The 20,837-nt window shown below is 42.1% G+C and overlaps 1 protein-coding gene across 1 annotated transcript in view; it reads left to right on the top strand.

The window, feature by feature from the left end:
• The window catches only part of TPCN2 (two pore segment channel 2), a 30,620-nt gene extending 10,165 nt beyond the window's left edge, over positions 1–20,455 (top strand). Inside the window, exons 4-25 of the mRNA XM_033157117.1 lie at positions 1,248–1,425; positions 1,743–1,859; positions 4,583–4,689; positions 5,838–5,907; positions 7,332–7,431; positions 8,135–8,200; positions 8,910–8,974; positions 9,638–9,735; positions 9,831–9,912; positions 10,005–10,091; positions 11,891–12,010; positions 12,724–12,783; positions 12,872–13,000; positions 13,477–13,526; positions 14,273–14,372; positions 14,493–14,564; positions 16,370–16,443; positions 16,589–16,673; positions 16,828–16,910; positions 17,932–18,013; positions 19,154–19,239; positions 19,945–20,455. Of these exons, the coding sequence (XP_033013008.1) occupies positions 1,248–1,425; positions 1,743–1,859; positions 4,583–4,689; positions 5,838–5,907; positions 7,332–7,431; positions 8,135–8,200; positions 8,910–8,974; positions 9,638–9,735; positions 9,831–9,912; positions 10,005–10,091; positions 11,891–12,010; positions 12,724–12,783; positions 12,872–13,000; positions 13,477–13,526; positions 14,273–14,372; positions 14,493–14,564; positions 16,370–16,443; positions 16,589–16,673; positions 16,828–16,910; positions 17,932–18,013; positions 19,154–19,239; positions 19,945–20,023 (1,990 nt within the window). The 3' untranslated portion in view covers positions 20,024–20,455. The remainder of the gene's footprint in view (positions 1–1,247; positions 1,426–1,742; positions 1,860–4,582; positions 4,690–5,837; positions 5,908–7,331; positions 7,432–8,134; positions 8,201–8,909; positions 8,975–9,637; positions 9,736–9,830; positions 9,913–10,004; positions 10,092–11,890; positions 12,011–12,723; positions 12,784–12,871; positions 13,001–13,476; positions 13,527–14,272; positions 14,373–14,492; positions 14,565–16,369; positions 16,444–16,588; positions 16,674–16,827; positions 16,911–17,931; positions 18,014–19,153; positions 19,240–19,944) is intronic.
• The last annotated feature ends 382 nt before the right edge of the window (positions 20,456–20,837 follow it).

Here is a 20,837-nt window from a genome sequence, read left to right as displayed (position 1 = left end):
GGAACATCCCCCTCCCAATCTCTCGCAATGCCAATAAAAATGAACCCATATATAAATAAAACACCTACTCAGGTGATGCTGACCCAAAAACCCTGCACAAATGCTATGCAATAGAATAAAAGTTCATTATCCCCCCTCTCCTCCCTCCTCTCTCTCCCCCAACAGCACAGTGTCTCTGACAATAGTGTCTCATACTGAATGTAAATGAACTGTGAAAAATATTCTAAAGTAGAGACGCTATATGTACTTTCCTCTGTTCGTTTGTTTTGTAACAGAAAAAACCTCAAATAAAAACTAATTTTTAAAAAATGGTTTTTACTATTAATAGTCATCGTATCAGCTATTCACTCTGTTGTAGATACAGTGGCTTCATTATGTATCAGTCCACACAAAACATGCACCCTCTTCCAAGGGCAAGCTATCCTTACCAACCTAAGATATGCATTCACTTAATAGTGTTAATATGTGAACCAAGGTATTGCAGATATAACAGCCAGCAATAGCTGGAAAAGAAATGGTGCTGCAGCTGGCTGAATTTTCTGCTCTCCTCATTCATATGCCCCTCTGGTCCTCATGTGCACGTGTTTAGAGAACAGTTAGCACTATTTTGGATGTGGAGCAAAAGCTTGTTTGAGCTGATCCTGTGAGTTGAAGCCATTTTTATTTGTTTTTGGATTTCTGAACTAAAAGCATGTCATTGAATGTACTAGAAGAGAAGAAGAAGGGTTTGGATTTGATATCCCGCTTTTCACTACCCAAAAGAGTCTCAAAGCAGCTCACATTCTCCTTTCCCTTCCTCCCCCACAACAAACACTCTGTGAGGTGAGTGGGGCTGAGAGACTTCAGAGAAGTGTGACTAGCCCAAGGTCACCCAGCAGCTGCATGTGGAGGAGCGGAGACACGAACCCAGTTCCCCAGATTTCGAGTCTACCACTCTTAACCACTACACCACACTAGGTGATGCCTGAATGGCTTGGCCAGCTTTCCATCCAAAGAGATTGAAATGAAGGACTTGTTCTCTTTTTGCTGTACTATCACTTTGCAGGGAGGTAACTATCACACACCATCGTGCTATAAAAATGCTTTCAGTTGTCCAGTTAGGCTCAGTCCCAGATACCATACATTTTGACTGCTCCTGATATTAAGCGATTGTATGGCTGTATATTGCAGTTCTTTTTGGCCAAGTAGCTTTTAGGACGGTATGTTTTTCATTCAGTAACCACATTGATCTTTCTTTGCTCTTAAAGGATTTTGATTGCCACCATTACACTAATCCTGGCCCTTGCTTTCATCGAAACGCCTTCTTCACTTACTGTCACGTCGGACATACGATACCGCTTGGAACCCTGGGAGCCTCCTTGTGGCTTGACGGAGAGCATCGAACTGCTTTGCTTCCTTGTCTTTATAGCAGATGTCTCTGTAAAGGTGAGCGATGACACATTTAATGCCACTCCAGGTTCATGAGGTGCATTTGAATTGCCCACACTTCCCTATGTGGAATATATGGAATGGATTCCAACATGATTCTGGGCTCTTTGCTTCAGAAATGGGAAAATTAGGAAATGGTTCTTTTGAAAAGCTTCCCCGTCGGTGAAGGCTTCATTTTCACGATGACTGGCCCAGCCATTTTTAGAAAGGGTATATCAAAATTAGTCGCACTTTAGATGTGTAAACCTTTCTGCGAAAGAAAATGTTACAATGATCTAACGACTGTTTAAACATGTATTGTATTGCTTCATCAGAGTTACTTAATAGGATGGGAAGAGTTTCGGAAAACCAAGTGGTTGATGGCATATATCCTGGTGCTAGTAGTCTCCCTTGCAGACTGGACTGTTTCACTGAGTTCTTCCTGTGGTGAGGTAAGGATTATATGTGTGTATGTCACTGAGGCAGGGGCTACAGGGAAGGAGGGTCAGATGGAGCAAGTAGCACTTCGCAGTTGAGCAGGCAACAAAACCATTTTCACTTTTGCAAAACTTGTAATTGGAGAGCATCCTCTGCTTATATACTTACAAATTGGAGCAAGCACAGTTCAAAGCCCCACTCTTGCTGTGAAGTTGCTGTCATTGCCTTCTTATCCTGTCCTCCTCTCAACCTTCTCCTCCTCCATGTTATCCTCATGACAACCCTGTGTGGCAGGTTAGGCCCAGAATCACCCAGTGACTTGAATCTAGGTCTCCCTCATTTCATTTTAACACTCTAGTGCCGGGGTTCGGTGCTGGAGCTCCCCGTGCGTGAGCTTAAGCTGCCCACGCACGAGGTACCAGTTGCGGGGGAAAAGCGGCCAGCGTTCCGCGTGCTTATGAGCACGGGCGCCGGCCAAGTCTCACAATCCGAAGGTAGCTGAGTAAGACGGAAAATGACTCCGAAGGTGCGTGAGTGAATGAATGCCTCAAAATAAAATAGATGCCTCGAAAACTAATGGATGCCTCGAATCTGAATTGGAACTACTTGTAACCTCCTGCACTATCGTTTGAAGAAGACGGAAAACCAAACCAAGGATGTTATTTAAGCATGAGATTTCTCTGGCAGAAATTAAAAAATCCTAAAACCTTTTCCCTTTTCCCCAAATTGACGACAGACACCGAATATATCTTTAGTGGCTTTGGCAAAACCCGCATAGGCTCGTCTTCTGGCCCTAAGCTAAGTTTCCCTGAGCTCTCAGTCCCTGCGCGCCAATTCTTCCACGATGCTAACTAAATAAAACTAAACCGAAATATCTTCCGCAAATCTAGCCCTAGGCTAAACCTAAAAGCCTAACTAAAACCTCACCGAAAGATCTTCCGCAAACTAAACCTAACTAAAAGAAACCCATCCAGCCCGTCCAGCCCGCTCCCAAAAACCCCTTAAACTAAACTTGACTGAACTGAAAGAACTAAAGAAGAACGTGCCTAAGCGGGGAGCCTCAGCCTTTTATTTAGGAACAGGTATGACATCACAACAAATAATTCAAGCAATAAAACCACTGTTGCTGCCCTCCAAAAAGGCGGGAAGCAGGATAAACGTTCATTGATAACTTTGAAACATTACCGGGACTACAAGTTAAAGGCGGAATAATCCTAATAGCAAAGTGACTTCATTCTTACTTTCACTTTCACTTTTAAGTGTAAGGATACGAAAAGTAGTTCTTAATAACCATTAAAATAAACAAATAACCGCGGATTTTTAACGGATCCACGAAGTGTATTCCGACACTCTAGCCTTCATACCATACTGGCGTCTCAACTGAAAGTTCAAATCTCCATTCAGCCCTGAAGCCCACTGGGTAACTTTATAATGTTTAACTTTATAATTTTATTATATTTTAAATATCTCTATACTGCTTTTCATTGACATGATGCTGGAGCAGTTCACAATATATAAACACAGTACAACAAAATGCACATAATTACAACACAATGACATTCAAACCGCTGTAAACAATAATACATTATAACCAAGCTGTGAATTATGGTACAAGCCAGTAAATCCCATGTGAGTGGCACTGTGGGTTAAACCACAGAGCCTAGGGCTTGCCGATCAGAAGGTCAGCGGTTCAAATCCCCGCAACGGTCCCTGTTGCTCGGTCCCTGCTCCTGCCAACCTAGCAGTTCGAAAGCACATCAAAGTGCAAGTTGATAAATAGGTACCACTCCGGCGGGAAGGTAAACGGTGTTTCCGTGTGCTGCTCTGGTTCGCCAGAAGCAGCTGAGTCATGCTGGTCACATGACCTGGAAGCTGTACGCCAGCTCCCTCAGCCAATAAAGTGAGATGAATGCCGCAACCCCAGAGTTGTCCGCAACTGGACCTAATGGTCAGGGGTCCCTTTACTTTTATCTTTTAAACCCCACAAGGAGAGGCCATAGCTCAGAATTTCTTCTTTGCATGCAGAAGATTCAAGGTTGGAACAAGGCATCACTAATATGCGGTTGACAGCCAGTTCAATTTATCTATAACAGCTGAGCCAGGTACGAGTGTTTGAAGTTTGCTTTCTTTGGAGAGTATGTTCATTTCAGTGGTGTTTCTACTTCCGCAGCAATCTGTTAAAAAGAAAAATACATTAAACACCTGAAATAACACAAATGTTTTTGCATGGCCCTTAAATGATAGCATCGTTGCAGCGCACAGAAACACCGTTTACCTTCCCGCCGGAGTGGTACCTATTTATCTACTTGCACTTTGACGTGCTTTCGAACTGCTGCCTGTTAGATATGTCTGATGGGGGAATTCCACAAGGAACACCATCACTGAGATGGCCCCAAAATGAGCCTTCACCTTGGTTAATCGTTAATGCTCCCCCCCCCAGTTAATTTGTTCAAACCTTGTTTTCTTTCTTGTCATCCATTTATACACTGGTAGTCATTACATCATGTGGGTGATCAAATGTTGCCTGTTTGTCTCATTACCAGACTTCCAGTTAAAAAAGAAAGAAAGAAATTATTCCCTTTTGTGCTTGCATTATATTTTGCAAAACTGAACTTTACTGTTCAGCTTGACTAGCCTATGTGGACATTGCATTAAAAAGCAAACTCGTTCTCTGATTTGGATGCTGGCTTCTTGTTTTGTCATTAACAAGTGCAAAATTTATCCCCTTCAATCTTAGAGTCTGAGAATAAGGCGAATCCTCCGTCCTTTCTTCCTCCTTCAGAACTCTTCAATGATGAAAAAGACACTAAAAAGCATCAAGAGGACATTGCCAGAAATTACAAGGTAATAAGGAGTAATAGAGCAACTATCTTCCAGCCTGCAGATAAGAAATCAAGAAATACTGTAGGCTTTACTTCCCCATAGTGGCCCAGTTTGCGCACCACAGTTGTTTACCGTGACATGTCAATCTCGGATGTTTTACTCCTGCCTGTAGCGTGTGGATAAAACAACCCACGTTTTATGTCCAATTTGTTTTTGGAATGATGATTATGGTTTGTATGTGCAAAACAAACCATGGTCCCCACTTCAGACATAACACTAAGCCAGGGACCATGTTTGTGTCTTCTATGAACTAGTGGGAAGTGAGAAAACAACCCAGATCGTTGTGTTCATGGTAAACCTGGGGTGGGGAGCCTGTGGCCCTCCAGATGTTGTTTGACTACATCTCTCATCATCCTTGGCCATAAGCCATGCAACATCTGGAAGGCAAAACAAAATAGGAAATTCTTTCCAGTAGCACCTTAGAGACCAACTGAGTTTGTTCTTGGTATGAGCTTTCTTGTGTATGCACACTTCTTCAGATACCATGCACACGAAAGCTCATACCAAGAACAAACTCAGTTGGTCTCTAAGGTGCTATTGGAAAGAATTCTTTCTATTTTGTTTCGACTATGGCAGACCCAACACGGCTACCCACCTGTATCTGGAAGGCAGTAAACTATGATTTACCATGAAGTATGACTTGGGTCATCACACTGCCCGAAGGAATGACTGATTGGGAATCAGTTGAAAGTGGAGAGGAGCCAGGAAAACCATCTTGATGATAATCTTCTGGCACAACATTTGCAAGTTGAGGGTGAATTTTGGGGTCTTTGGAGTATAGTGGAAACTTGTTGAGAGGGATCTGTCAAGGAAAAGTTCTACATTACGATAGGAAGATATACGTCAGTGCTATTCTTCCCAGGTTTTGTCAAAATTTACTAGAACTTAAATGCCTCAGCCAAAGAAATTATTTCCTGACTAGAGGGCAACTCTTCTTTTCTTCTCTTCTTCTTCTTCTTCTTCGTTTTCTTCTTCTTTTCTTTATCTTCTTCGTCTTCTAATGCTGTATTCTGGTTATTTGAATGTTGTGGTCTGAACATCTCTCCATTTGCATCCCCCTTATATTTTTAATGAAAGAACTAATTTGGCATTTGTGCTTCTCCTAATAGTGTTATGCTGCTATTAGTGTTCACCTGTTCTCTTACCATGTTTGGCATGCTGCTGTTTGCTCGAACGAAGGTAACTAATGTGAACGATTCATTTCATGTAGGGGTTGGTTGTCTTGAGAGCATTGCCAGAAATGTTGGCAAATGTAGCAAGTCTTTTTTGGGGGGAAATATTGCTCCTTTCTGAAATGTCTACTATCTTTTCTGTGTTTCAGACATAGTGTTATGATAGGTCTGGATTATTTCCCCCCCCCCTTTATCAGAAGGAAATAAAGCTTGTGTGTACACACTTTGCTTTCCCAGAGGATCTTTTTAAAGGTGGATCGAGCAGAATTAGCCTGAAAAGCAGATAGAGCTGAAAAAAGTGGGAAAGGGTATCACTCCTCCAGTTTCCTCTTTTCAGTTCCCTCCCTCAGCTCTTTGCACTTTCCAAGGGTAACCCCCCATGCTATATCGTGACCAATCATATAAGAGAAATTACACATATGAAACGCTTCAGCCATGATAGCTTTCCCCACAAACTGTTCCCTCTAAGAAAAACTGAGGTGATAGTTACCACGTGCAAACCACCACAAACTCCAAAATAAATGCCTGTGTAGAAGACGGATGTCTTCATTTCACTATGTCTTTCTTGAATCTTTGCACTCTGAACTTTGCTGTGCTTTCCCCTCGTGGGTATATGTGTGTGTATGTGCGAACACACACAGTCCCATGTGTAGCAATATATATTTAGTACCAATTCTCTTCCAGCATATTCACTTAGAAGCTGACTGCATCTGCGTGTAAGGAACAAATCTCTGAAACACAGCTCCAGTTCTCAAGCAGAAGTGGATACTTAACCCTTTTGCTGCTTGAATATTTTCTATTCTAGGTGCCCCCCCCAGTTGCTTTCCTTCCCTCAGGTTTTTAAAAATGTGTTTGCTTTCTAAATACAAAACTGGGAAAAAAACAAAAGTCCATTGGTTAACTTGGGTTATAGTTTGCAAACCTGCCAGTTTATGATAACGATACAAAAATGATAAAATGTTAAAGAATTATATAGATATTAAAATGCAATATTATATCAAGAATATTCTTTTTTTTGAGATTCTAGCTTAATTCTAGTCATTTTAGTATTCATACACTAGCTCAGACAAGACCACTTTGGGAAGATGCTCATATATGATGTTGTTATGTGCAAGTAGAGACTAGTTGTATGTCTTGTGGAGATTTAATGAATATCATGTTTTACATTGTATTTTTCTGAAGTACTCACCTGTCTGTCTGAAGCCAGAAGTAACTGGATTGATTGTAACATTGTGTTGTGTGGCCCCGATCTTCCACAGTCCTATTCTGCCTGATAAGCTAGTTGTGTGTGTGTGTGTGTGTGTGTGTGTGTGTGTGTGACATCATGCACTTGGGTCAGACAGTGTGATCCCAGGGCTTGTGCATGCTTCTTAAATGGCTGTGGCAGACTCTTGGCATTGCTTTGCTAATGGCTTGGCTCTCTGTGACTAGGATGCTCAGCAGGACAAGGAATGGCAAGGATATTTTCACAACTTGCCAGATTCATTAACTTCCCTGCTGGTACTGCTGACAACTGCAAATAATCCAGATGGTAAGCATAACTTTCTAAATGTATTCTCTCTCTCCCTCTCTTACTTTCTAATGTTAAGAGAATTAAGACTTGAGAAAATTCATGTTTTTCATGGTGGTGCAAACTTTGAGACATATGGCTAGGAATGTGAGCGCAAATTACTTCAGTTTCACTGTGTCTCAGGCCTGATTTGACTACCATAGAAATACAGAAGACCCCCCCCCCTCACTCCAGTTTATCTTTAAACTTGTTTACTTACGGATTGGAGTGCATAGTGGGTTTTGACCTGTAGAGTAAGCTCTTATCTACCCCAGTATGAATTGAATTCTGATTGCCTTTTCCAGTTTGCCTCTCTTCCCCATGTTTCATTCCGACTAACTGCTTCTTTTGTGTCTTCAGACACCCAGCATGTTTCTCTGATTTGTCAGGTGTTCCTTGGTGTTTGCCTTGATTTTTTAAACCTCATTTGGAGAGAAGAAGAAGCTGGCTTTGTGACTGGCATTAGGGCTGGCCATTTAGTATAGTGCAAATCTGGCTTCTAGCAAAAAAACCCCCCTCAGAAGTAGAGGTTCACCCTGAGCATTATCTGAAAAATAATTATATACATATGTTTTAATGAGCGCACTTCTTCATTGGCCCATCAGAAGCAATGTGTGTTCTTCTCTTTTTCAGCATTTTATATATTCATTATTACTTTCTAACCTTCTTAAAAATTGTTGTACAGTGATGATTCCTGCCTACTCTAAGAATCGAGCATATTCCGTCTTCTTCATATTCTTCACTGTAATAGGTAAGCTGCCACTTCATTTGAATAAGATCTCTATGCAAGTCATTCAGTGTGACCTTTGTTTTATTTGTCTCTATATAAGGGTGTTTCCAGACTTCTGTGGGATTGGTACTCCTTATTCATGCATTCCCCCCCCCCCCAGCATCCATAGGACATCATTGGCATTAAAAATCCCTCCCCTTTTTAACTCAGATTTACATTTTTTGACCGGTGGGGGTGGAATCTGACACACACACACACACACACATTTTGCAAATTAAGCCTCTGTTTGGAAGCACCCTAACTATACTCCCCATCCTCCCCTGTATTGTGGCTTTCTCTGGGAAAATAAAATAACATTTAGGGACAGAAGAAATTACCTCCCATACACTATTGACACTTAAAATACACCTGATTAAAATTCATTATACTTTCATACATTGTAAAGTTATCTAAGCCAGTCTTTAAAAAACAAGGTACCTTCTTCCTTCTTTTCTTTGGAAAGAGTGTACTAGAACGAACAGGTTTTAAAATGTGGCGTTCATACTTGTGGTAAAATAATTTTACCAAATTCCCATTTTACCAGCTAACCTTGGGAATTCTGCTTATTGTTGCAGTTTTGATGCAAATTCCTAGGGCATTCAGATGGTTCTCTGTTCAGTTTACAGTTGAACAAACACAGCACAGCTTCTTCCTTTTTTTAAAGTAAATATTTTTCTTTTCTTTTCTTAAGGAAACTTATTTCTGATGAACTTGCTGACAGCAATAATATACAATCAGTTTCGTGGCTATCTTCTGGTGAGTAAAGCCTAAATGACATATTGTTGAAATGATGAAACCTAGCACGTGCTACTGCACAGGAAGTTCCTGCTGTTGGGGTATTTCAGCAGCCTTCAGGAATCTGGGTTTTAGGGAGTCTTTGGTAGAAGATTTTGGCTATGGTATGGACGAATACAATCGGATCTCATGTGCTTGTGTTGTATGTGTGGCTGCTGCTGCAACCACATGAGTGGGTGGTTAGGGTCTTTCGCATGTGATTGCCACTGTAGGAGGGAGATTGCAGAGTGGGTAAAATCCACACGATTCACTCCCTTCCACATATACATGGTTGTGATTTTTATGTACACATTGCAGCTGTCTTCTGTGATGGAGATAGAATCGTATTCTTTAACATTTCAGAAACCAAAATTGTGAGCAAACATTTCCCAAGGAGATGCTTACCTGGCCACCTCACCTGCAGGAGTGAGAAAATCAGTTCAGCCAATGAAGATGTTCTGAAGGCCAGGAGCTCATGATGGAGTTTTTTGCAGTGACTTTTTGTCTTGCACCTGTGCCTTTAATTTGTGTTCTGCTCCATGTGACACTTTCAAAACAGAGCGAATCTTCTCTAGTTCTTTGTGTTCTTCGTGCCTGTAACTTTCTCCTATGTGTTGGCGGATATATTGTTTCTTTCCGTTTCAGAAATCGGTTCAATCCTCACTTTTCCGAAGGCGCTTAGGAATCCGGGCTGCGTTTGAAGTTCTTTGTTCTCTGAAGGAGACTTCTCTCAATAAGAACATGTGAGTGAAAGGCATCTTGCACACATAGGGTGGGTAGAGACGAGGAACAGAAGGTTAATGATTCCTTCTCACACTTTGTAACTTTGTTTATGCAGCTTGCGCGTCCAGTCGGAGACTCTAGCTCAAGTTCTTCATAGAGTAAAAATGGATCCTGACTGCAAGGAAGCAATCATTAGGGTAGGAATCACCTTTTTTATTTAATGAGAAGTTGGATTTCATTCAAAAAATGTCCTTGGTGTGTTAACTTCCAGTTTCTCTTGTATATGCAGAACCTTGAGTTGTGTCCCCCAGGAGGTCTGACCGCTGCTCAGTTTCAGTTACTCTTTGATGAACTGGACAAACACAAAGTTAAAGAGGTATGGACCTGGCTTTCATTTATGCCAGCTTTCCAGGTTCCCTTCAGTGTATCTGAAGAAGTGTGCATGCACACGAAAGCTCATAGCAAGAACAAACTTAGTTGGTCTCTAAGGTGCTACTGGAAGGATTATTTTTATTTTTTATTTTGTTCTTTCAATTTCTGTTTCCTCTTAGCTCTAACGATGTGTCTACTTGAGTGTAGGGCATTCCCATACCTCAGTAGGAGTGGGGCTGCATTTCAAGCCCCTCCTTTAATGGGGCATCACTGTGTCTGCTTCAACGGGCCCTTCGGGCAAGCAGCTCTAAACACATCTAAGCTCCATACAACTGGGACACCAAATGGCATGGGTGTCCTGCTTGTGTAGAGCCTCTGTTCGTGGGCTGCTCTTCTGCAGAGGGGTCCCTTTTCAGACCTCTGTGCTCAACATGTGAAGGGTGGGGGCATTTTAACGGCAAGGGCATAACATCAGCGATGGGAATAGATGTGTGGCCCCACTCCTGCTGCTACCCAGGAGTGTTCTACATATGGCTCATGGATGCATAGGGCTCCTGTGTTTCCTAAATCTCAAAGCATATTTGGAAAATCGCTGCTCCCCTATCAATAAAAGAAAGCAAAGCTGAACAGAATATATTATAGCTGGTCAGTGAGATATGAATCCCTGCTTTCTGAATAGGGTCTGACTGCTCCAAAAAGTGTGCAGAAAATTAAAAATTAAGATATAAGACAAAGATGCCCTATGCCAGAGGTTCCAAGACTTGGGTCATAGAATCATAGAGTTGGAAGAGACCACAAGGGCCATCCAGTCCAACCCCCTGCCAAGCTGTTTCTCCTGCTGTTTTTGGACTACAGCTCCCATCATCCCTAACCAGCAGAATCAGTGGTCAGGGGTGATGGGATTTGTAGTCCAAAAACAGCTGGAGACCCAAGTTTGGGAAACGCTGCCCTATGCATATGAAAACTGTTCAGAATACACCTTTCCGCCAGTTATATAAGGTTCCCAGGGAACGACTTATAAAGATTCTGATTAGTAGTAATGTTGAGCTGGCTTAATGTGGTAAGAATGGTTTTTTGTTGACTGATTGGCACAAATATGCCATAACTGATGCAAGAGATTTGTACAGTCTGTCATTTGAGCGAGACTATCTTCTACTAACTGTACCCCTTTGATTGATGATAAGTGCTGATAACTGGACCTTTTGTTGCATTTTTTGGTGTTTTTTTAAGTTTTAAGCAAATAAATGATTAACTGGGCTAGCGAGTATTGTGTTGTGCCAGGGAATTAATCTTGTTCCACTCAGAGACTTGTGGGTGGGGATTGCTTCCCTGTCACCCTTTCTTATTGGTCTCTAAAGAGGGGCTGCATGCATGTGGAGCTGTCACAGCAGGCCTCAGCGATACATATCCTAAGTCAAAAGAGATGCCTCCTCAAGGCCATGCATTATTGAAGAAACAACAGGTCATGTTGACAAGACTCTCATATCCTTTCCTGAGAGCCAGTGCGGTGTAGTGGTTAAGAGCGGTAGACTCATAATCTGGTGAACCAGGTTCGCGTCTCTGCTCCTCCACATGCAGCTGCTGGGTGACCTTGGGCTAGTCACACTTCTTTGAAGTCTCTCAGCCCCACTCACCTCACAGAGTGTTTGTTGGGGGGGGGGAGGGAAAGGAGAACGTTAGCCGCTTTGAGATTCCTTCGGGTAGTGATAAAGCAGGATATCAAATCCAAACTCTTCTTCTTCTTTTCTTCTTCTTCTTCTTCTTCTTCTTTCTTCTTCTTCTTCTTCTTCTTCTTCCTTTCAGCGTCCTCCCAGGCCAGATTATCAGTCACCTTTTCTACAGAGAATCCAAATCGTCTTTGGTCACCGTTACTTTGGGTATTTAGGGAACGCTGTTGCTGTAGCAAACGTTTTCTCTGTGTGCGTAAGTATAACATGTGTCAGATAGTAGTGATTTTACATTAAGGCAAGTTTCAGCAGGGCAGTTTAGTAGCCCAGTTCTCTTGTCATTTTCTGCAAGGCAATTGTTCTCATAAGAAAAGCCCTGCTGGATCAGACCAAGACTCCAGGAAGCACCCAGATTCCACATGCAGCCAGGCAGATATTCTTAGGAAGCACAGCGATAGCCCTTTCCTGTTGTTTCTCCCCGGTAACTGATAATGTCGTGGTGGGGAACCATTGGCCCTCCAGATGTTGCCACACTGCAACTTCCAGCAGCCTTGACCATTGGCCATGCTGGCTGAGGTTGGTGGGAGTCCAACAGTATCTCCATGCCAATTACAACAAAACAAAACAAAGCAAATCAGATAGCTGCTGTTCTTGCTGTGGCTTTTACTTTTAGAGATTTCTTGTCTTCCTATTGGGGATGCCTGAATCCATTGCAGGGAGGGAATGAGAGATGCATGGGTATGCTGTTAGGTATGTCCTAACTGTTGATGATTCTAGAAATATTTGACTGCTGTAATGGTCAGTGGGCAAGAATGCAGCCTTTATAACATGGTTACGGTCTGGTCCTTTTTCTATCTTGCTTTATGTGCTAGGCGTCAGTTCAGAACAACTTTGCTCTGGACACTTCATTATGTTGTAGTTTAAAAGTTTGGTGCCAACTGATCAGTATCCGTTTCTCTTCCCCTTAAGGTGGTCATGGTACTTGATGCAGATAAGCAGCCTGCTGCACGGGATGACTTTTTTTTAGGGGTAAGGCCGCTTTCTCTGGCTTTCTTTGTAGGAGTTGCTCCTCCAAATGCTCAATTCTTAATGTGCATCTCAATTCTAAATTTTCAAGGTCATAAACTGTGTCTTCATTTTCTACTACCTCCTGGAAATGTCATTGAAAATTCTAGCACTGGGATTAAAAAGATACATATCTTATCCAAGCAACATATTTGATGGCCTTCTGACTGTAGTTCTGATGGTGAGTATTGCTACGCAACTTCCATTCTGTTTTTTTGTTTTTTACTGTAAAGATGACCACTGACCACAAATTGTTGGCTGGAGGATAGGATAGGAAAAGAGAATGTACATGTGACTTCACCCAGCCCTTTTGTGTGTGTGTGTGTTTTGCACAGCCAAATCAGAAAATAACTTCCTGTTTGTAAGAGTTTAAAAATATGACTGTGCTGGTTATATTTCCTTCATGGGTGAAAACTACTTTGTTGGATGCAGAGAAAGAAAGAAAGAAAGAAAAAGAAAGAAAGAAAGAAAGAAGAAAGAAAGAAAGAAAGAAAGAAAGAAAACCATCTAGGACCTTGCTTGTAATAAAGATCCCTCCCCAGCATGTTAATAGGACATTTGTTTCTAATAGATATTTTCTACTACCGGTACTTAAATTTCAGTTATTGAATAGCGTTTGAAATTGCTATAGCTTTGCTCTGCTCCTTCTTCTCAAAGGTTTTGGAGGTGTCGACATTTGCTGTCTATGGATTTCCTCATCGAGGCTGGTATGTGCTCTTTGTAAGCAATCTCAGCTTTCCAGAAACCAGCGACTTTTGATGCTTTAACCAACACCCACTTTGCTTCTTGCTAGAATTCTTGCTGGGGAAAAGTGGGCCTAGAAACTCCTGGCCAGCAGCTGCCTCACATTCAGCTCTAAAAATCAGCTGGTTTTTTTTCCTGATAGTGGTTGATTCTGGTATCTCTTTATTTGTAGGAATATAATGATGATGATGATGTTGTGGCACTGTAAGGAGGGACATAGTGGTTTATAATCTGTATTATATGAGGATCTGAAAGTATCTGCAATGGACAGATTTAGAGGAAAGAGCAGGCTTACAGCCATGGGGCTTTGTATGATCATAGCCAAAATGTTGTATTTCTCTTCAGTCTCAAGCCCCTTTAAAATGGAGTGTGATAAGAGGGTTGCAGGCCAGTTGGAACATTGCAGCTTGGAAAGGATAGCAAATAGGCATGATTTTCCTTGCTGCACCCTCCCCACTGCCATAATAACACTTGAAATAGTCACCTCAGTGTGATCTGAGGATGGGGAAATGACCGTGCCATTATCAGCTTATAACTCTTAAGGCAAAGGTGTTAATTTAAGACTGTGTGGCATTGAGTTCCTTTTTCCAATGCTGGCATGAACATCTTGCTTGAGTAAGACCACACTTTTAGTTGGCTTAGAAAAGCAGGTGTTGTTTATAGTGTTGGTTCGTTCTCCCAGGTTTGTTTGTTTGTATCTTAATTCTAGGAGACCTGAAATGTTGGGCTTGCTCTCTCTGTGGGACATGGTTCGCCTGGCAAACATGTTGATTGTGTTCCGATTTCTGCGGATCATCCCTAACATAAAGGTACTTCTGCTTCATTGTGTTGCTTTTATCTGAATTTGGTTATAGTCTCTGTTCTCATAAGTATTAATAACAATTTTTTAAAATAAAATAAAAAATCCTAATGATTCTATCTCTTTCCAGTTCATGTCCTTAGTTGCCAGTACACTGTTGGACCTTGTGAAAAACATAAGATCTTTTGCAGGGATCTTGGTGGTAAGTGAAAGATTTATAAAACAATATTTGGCAATGGAATATATGCAAGCAAACTTTGGTCACCCGGGTGGGATCAGTATGGTCACTGTTACACAGCATTATCTATATACTGTATGGCATCATTTTGGTTTTTTTTTAAAAAAAAACAGTGGTACCTCTGGTTACGAACTGAATTTGTTTTGGAGGTCCGTTCTTAACCTGAAACTGTTCTTAACCTGAGGTACCACTTTAGCTAATGGGGCCTCCTGTTGCTGCTCTGCCGCTGCTGCACGATTTCTGTTCTCATCCTGAAGCAAAGTTCTTAACCTGAGGTACTATTTCTGGGTTAGCGGACTCTGTAACCCGAAGTGTTTGTAACCCGAGGTGTTTGTAACCCAAGGTTCCACTGTATATAAGATGCTTATATAAAAGTAAAGGGTGGTAGTCATCTAAATTTTACTCATAGTAAATCCACTGAAATGATCAAACCCATTGGGTAATCAGAGTAAAACTTAATTGACTACAAATAAGAGTTGTCCTCTCCTGCCAACCTAGCAGTTCGAAAGCACGTCAAAGTGCAAGTAGATAAATAGGTACTGCTCCAAATGGCATTTCCGTGCGCTGCTCTGGTTTGCCAGAAGCGGCTTAGTCATGCTGGCCCCATGACCCAGAAGCTGTACGCCAGCTCCCTCGGCCAATAAAGCGAGATGAGCATCGCAACCCCAGATTCGTCTGCGACTGGACCTAATGGTCAGGGGTCCCTTAACCTTTTAAGAGTTGTCCTAAAGCAGAGCTTTCCAAACTTTTCACGTTGGTGGCACACTTTTTAGACATGCATCATTTCACGACACTGCAATTCAGTTTTACTAGCAAACCGGAGGTTAAACTAACCCTTTTCCAGCCCTGGGAGATGCACTTACACACTGCTGCATCCAACAAGGGAATGTGTTGCGACACACAGTTTGGAAAGCTCTGTCCTAAAGGGTGAAGTGCCATCTGTTGACAGATTTAGGAATTGCAAGGTGAAGATAAATCTCTCAAATAGCTTGTCAGACAATTTGTGGGAGTTTTCTATCATGGAAGCATAGGAACAGATAAATATCCCAGTAAGGCCAGAAGCAAAAGTTTGTTGTTTTTGTTTTAAATAGCCACTTTTCTCCAACTACCTGTGCCTCTGTTTCCTGTCTTCCTCTCGTGTTTCAATGTGCCTATTTTAGATGCCAAATCCCTTAGGAAAGTGGCCTGTCATATCTGATCTGAACACAGATAGCTGTTGGAAATGTTCCTATGATTTATTTATTTAAAATTGAGCAAAGCAATAGTGGGCGTCAGGACACTGAGAATCTTAATGTGGCAAATGATTGTTCCGCGAACCATAAGCTATGTGCTGCAGAGAAGCACAACCTTCCTCTTTATGTGTCTGTATGCGCCAGTGGGTGCAATTAGGGCTTTTACAAAGTTTGGCCACAATCCTCAAAGCCAGAAAAGCAATGCAGGCATTCCGAAAGGGCACATGATGCTGTCCTCTGAATAAGCCCTGAAGGCACATGCATCAAGATCCTGGCGCAAGCCATCCCTCCGCATCTGAATCTGCTCCTAGGGCTTGTATTTTGCTTCAGTGAGATTACTATAGAGCAGGTGCTTTGAGTTTTTGCTGTCTTTGCTTCTGTTCCAAACTGCTTATATTAAAATTCAAAAGTGAGCAAAGATTAGCGTGCTCTGGAAAACGTTGAGCTTACCTATAAAATGAATCCCATCTTGCCAGTGTCTTTGCACTGTTAGCTTAGCAATAGAAAATAACTGATGCCCAACTTGTTCTCCTCCAGGTGGTTTTCTATGCATTTGCTATAGCAGGGATGGAGCTGTTTAGGGGTGCCATTACTCCCCCGGGCAACATCAGGTAAGTCTCACTTAAAATGTGGGTTTGAGGCAGAAGTTGTGGTAATTTCCATATGCAAACATAGCCAGCTGCGGAGCAGCATCTAGGTCCTGTGATGCATTGTATGCGATAATGAAACAACTTTACACTTATTTTTCATTTATAGCGGTGTCAATGCAACAAATGCCACTTTGCAGTGTGGCACCTTTGAGCAGCTGCAGTATTGGCCAAACAACTTTGATGACTTTGCGGTGAGTGTTTTCGTTAGGGATTGCTTGTCATTTTCAACATTTACCCGTTGGCTTGTTTGAGGCCTACCAGTTTCCTCTCTTTGCTGTTGCTGCTAAATCTCAAATTAGAATAATCTCCATTACGGCTCATTTTTTTTCCGTTCTTGTCCATCAGGCATCCCTGGTGACTTTGTGGGATGTGATGGTTGTAAACAACTGGCAGGTTTTCTTGGATGCATATTCCAGATACTCATCTCCGTAAGTAATGGGCGGAAGCTGTACATTTGGCAGATTTCTCCAAAGTCAAAAAGATGTTTGCATGGGGGGGGGGGGAGAGGTTTGGTCTGCTGCTGCAGTATGGAGAGTGCCATGTGCTGCTGCTTCAGAAACTCAGCACTGAGAGATGCATTTTGTAGGCCCTTTAGAAATAGCCCCAAAGCAACCGGTAGATAGTACCTTCATCAGGACCAACCAAGTGAGTGAGATTTCTTAAAGTTCTCTAGAACATTTTGTTCTTTTTTTTTAAAAAAAACTTTTATGGATGATAAATGAAACAAATAAGAACAGCAGAATGATACAAATTGTACTGCTTGGTGGGCGGGCGAGAGGGGGGGAGAAAGAGGCACATATCAGGGCATGATAAGAAAGCTCTAAAATCTGCAGTCTTAAGAAACAGTGTAGGATAATCCCCTAATGGAGACCAGGCTGCATCCAGGGTTATGGGGACCATGGTTATTATTTAATTTTTTTGAAAACGTGTAAGCTAGGAGACCTACCTGTATTCCCAGTAGAACACACGGATCCCTTGTGAAGTCCAGAGCATAAATAAAGAGAAATGGGATAGCCTTAAAGGTGACCTTTCTGCTAGACAAAAAAGAGCTCGAATCTGCTTCATGTCACTTACCAGGGCTGGTTTTTATGTTTTGAAGCTCATGTCTATTCACACAGGCATACATACTGGAAGGAAGAATTCTTGGAATGCTGTGTTTCATCTTTCATGACTGTGGAGAGCTGGGATTGGAGTATGTCCTGATTGTGGAATTTGCAATGCGGTGTTTTTTGAATGACCTCTGAAGGTCTGCCAGTATGTGTGGGCCGCCTGTCCACCTGCATGAGCAGTACACATTGGGTTGAATCTAGAGTGGATCATGCCTGACTAACTTAAATCCCATTTATTTCAATGGCCTTAGCCTAAGCATGATTAAGTCTGGATCCAACCCATTCATTTGGAATAATAGGTGCTATTTGATTATCTTTAAATATCTGTTTCCCTCCCTAGATGGTCAAAATTATACTTTGTCTCCTGGTGGCTGATTTCCTCTGTCATCTGGGTCAATCTGTTCATTGCTTTGCTTCTGGAGGTAATGTCGACGGGCTTAATTATCACAAGAGAATTCATTTTTTGTTCTTCTTGAAGTAGCAAACCCTCTGATGGATAAATGGAATAGGCAAGCTATGCTGTCGTACAGGCAGTATTTGGAACATAATGTTGTCAGTATGCGGATGACGCCCAGCTCTTTCTCTCCATTCCACCTGAATCAGAAAGGGCTGTTCAGTTGCTGAACCGGTGTCCAAAGGCAGCAACGGGCTGGGTGAGGGTCAGTAAACTGAAACTGGAGTCTGACAAGAAGGAGGCCCTGTTGGTCCTTAGGGCCCAGGTTCAGGCACAGGGCTGTCAGCTTGTTCTGGACAGGGTGGCAAATCACCTGAGAAAGCAGATATGTTGCTTGGGGCTACTCCTCAATTCTAAGCAGTTGTTGGAGGCAAGGAATGTCACATATACCCAGATACAGCTGTTTCACTGGCTGTGGTTATTCCTAGACCAAGAGGCCTCACAGTGGGCCTCAGTGACCCATGTTCCTGGATGGATTACTGCCATTCCTTCTACATGGGACTACTATTGAAGATGGCCCAGAGCTGCAATTAGTGCAGAACACTGCTGCCCACTTGCTGTACAATGTGGCAAGAGATATACCACCCCTTTCCTCAGGGAACTGCATTGCCTGCACATGAACTATCAGCCTGAAGTGTCAGAACCAGTGTACAAAGCCTTAAATGACTTGACACCCACACACAATGAAAAAGTCTTTTTTTGTTTTGTTTTGCTGATAGCCATTTAGACACATCTGTCTAGCCCTACAGTATCTCTCCCAAACAATATTTAGACTGATTTCAGAAGCCTTGTCCTTGCCTGGGCCACCTTACATCCTGGGACTTAGAGCTGGTTCAAATTGCCTGTCTTTTACTAAGCACAGAAAGGCTGCTGTGGTGATTAGGGGCAGGCAAGTCATGGAAGTTTCACCACCAACTTCCATGAAATCCGGGAGAGCAAATTTCCACTGCTCCTGGTGCACCTCACTTTTATGGGCCTGCAGCTGAGGCCTCTGTGAATGGTTGCTTCCATGAGTAGACTCATGCTTGCCTGGTGGGTGTGGAGGTGAGCACCTCTCAGAAAGACCACCTGAAATAGCCCTCTTCCCATTCTTTCTCTTGACTGGCAGAATTTTATCCATAAATGGGACCGTCTCTGCCATCGGCCATCTCTCTCAGAAGTTGAATACCAGATGACAATGGAACTCATGTTCCGGTGAGTATGGATTTCTTAATCTTATTTCCTGATTTAAAACAACACATTTTAGGGATTAATTCATGGGTAGGCAAACTAAGGCCTGGGGGCTGGATCTGGCCCAATTGCCTTCTAAATCCGGCCCGCAGATGGTCCGGGAATCAGCGTGTTTTTACATGAGTAGAATGTGTGCTTTTATTTAAATGCATCTCTGGGTTATTGTGGGGCATAGGAATTTGTTCATTTCCCTGCCCAAAAAATAGTCCGGCCCCCTACAAGGTCTGAGGGACAGTGCACCGGCCCCCTGCTGAATAAGTTTGCTGACCCCTGCTAGTTGAATGGCTGTTTACACTAGAATTGCCCCCCAAGGGCTGCAAAATTTGTGTTGCACGAGTGATTGTTTCTTTAACTCTGTTGGAAGATCAGAATATGTGCCTTATAGACACAGTGTGGTACCAGATTTTAGAAAGATGTATTATTTTCCCTGATTGAAAGAGAGCGAATCCCCTTTTGATGTTGGATTCTTTTATATTCTCTGCAAGGTCATATGGGATAACCGTAAAACATTTTGTGGGTGAACTGTACCTTGAAGACCAACTTAGAAAGTGTGTGCCACCACACATGTTATTAATTTTCAAGTTGCATCTAGAGTACATAAAGGTGTGCAAATCTGCGCTGAGACATTAGCTCTGTTGACTTCTGATGGCTCCTGTTTTGTCCTTCTAGGGATGTTTTGGAAGAACCTACAGAGGAAGAGCTGATTGAAAAACTTCACCAGCACCCACATATGCATCTATGTAGATGACACAGGTGGAAGCAGCAGTTTGTCCTAGTCATGCCTGCATGCAGGTTTTATAAGCAGAAGGAAAGATATCGGGAATCTTTCTGAAAGAAGTACTCCATATCTTTTGATTTTATTTTTGAATGGTGCCTGTAGTACATGGTCTTTAAAGGTTCGTTTTAAATGGTTCATTTAAAACATTTTTTTTAAAAAATCCTAATTTGACTTTATTTTAAGTTGACTTTTATAAGCTCATGGCACTGTCACATTAAAAATACGGGACTTTAAAAATCTGGGAAATAATGTGACAGAGCAATTAAGTCTTTTAAAGAAGGGAAATGCATTAATGACACTGCACTTTAGAATGGAAACTGTGGAAGATGTATAGAACTACTACGTTGGCTTGTTGCTAGCATTTGAAAACATAAACTCTGTAGGTGGACTTACCTTTTTCTGTTATTTTTGTGTGTGATGTGCCACAGACAATGCCTTGATAACGGGGAAAGTTCTTGGAAAATAGCATCTTTTTTTTTTCTTTTTAAAAAGTAAAATATTTAATGCAAAAGCGTGAGGATTGAAACAAGATGCCATTATCCTGGGAATTCTTTTCCGATCTCAACTGCTCCAAAGTGGCAAATCTATGGCTGTGTATATGCACATCAAAAAACAGTCTTCTCCAAAATTCTAGGTGCTGTAGTTTACCCCTTCGAGAACTGCAATTCCTATAATCGATTAATGAACTATAGCGCCCAGAATTCTTTGAGAGAAAAATACTTTGAATGCGCTTTAATGGTAAAGTGTATATGCAGCCTAGCTTAGAATGAAGAATAATGCAGTG

This window comes from Lacerta agilis, chromosome 1 (genome assembly GCF_009819535.1).
Source record: "Lacerta agilis isolate rLacAgi1 chromosome 1, rLacAgi1.pri, whole genome shotgun sequence".
Classification (NCBI taxonomy): domain Eukaryota; kingdom Metazoa; phylum Chordata; class Lepidosauria; order Squamata; family Lacertidae; genus Lacerta; species Lacerta agilis.
Note: the sequence above shows the minus strand (reverse complement) of the source record. Positions and strands in the feature narration are given on the sequence as shown.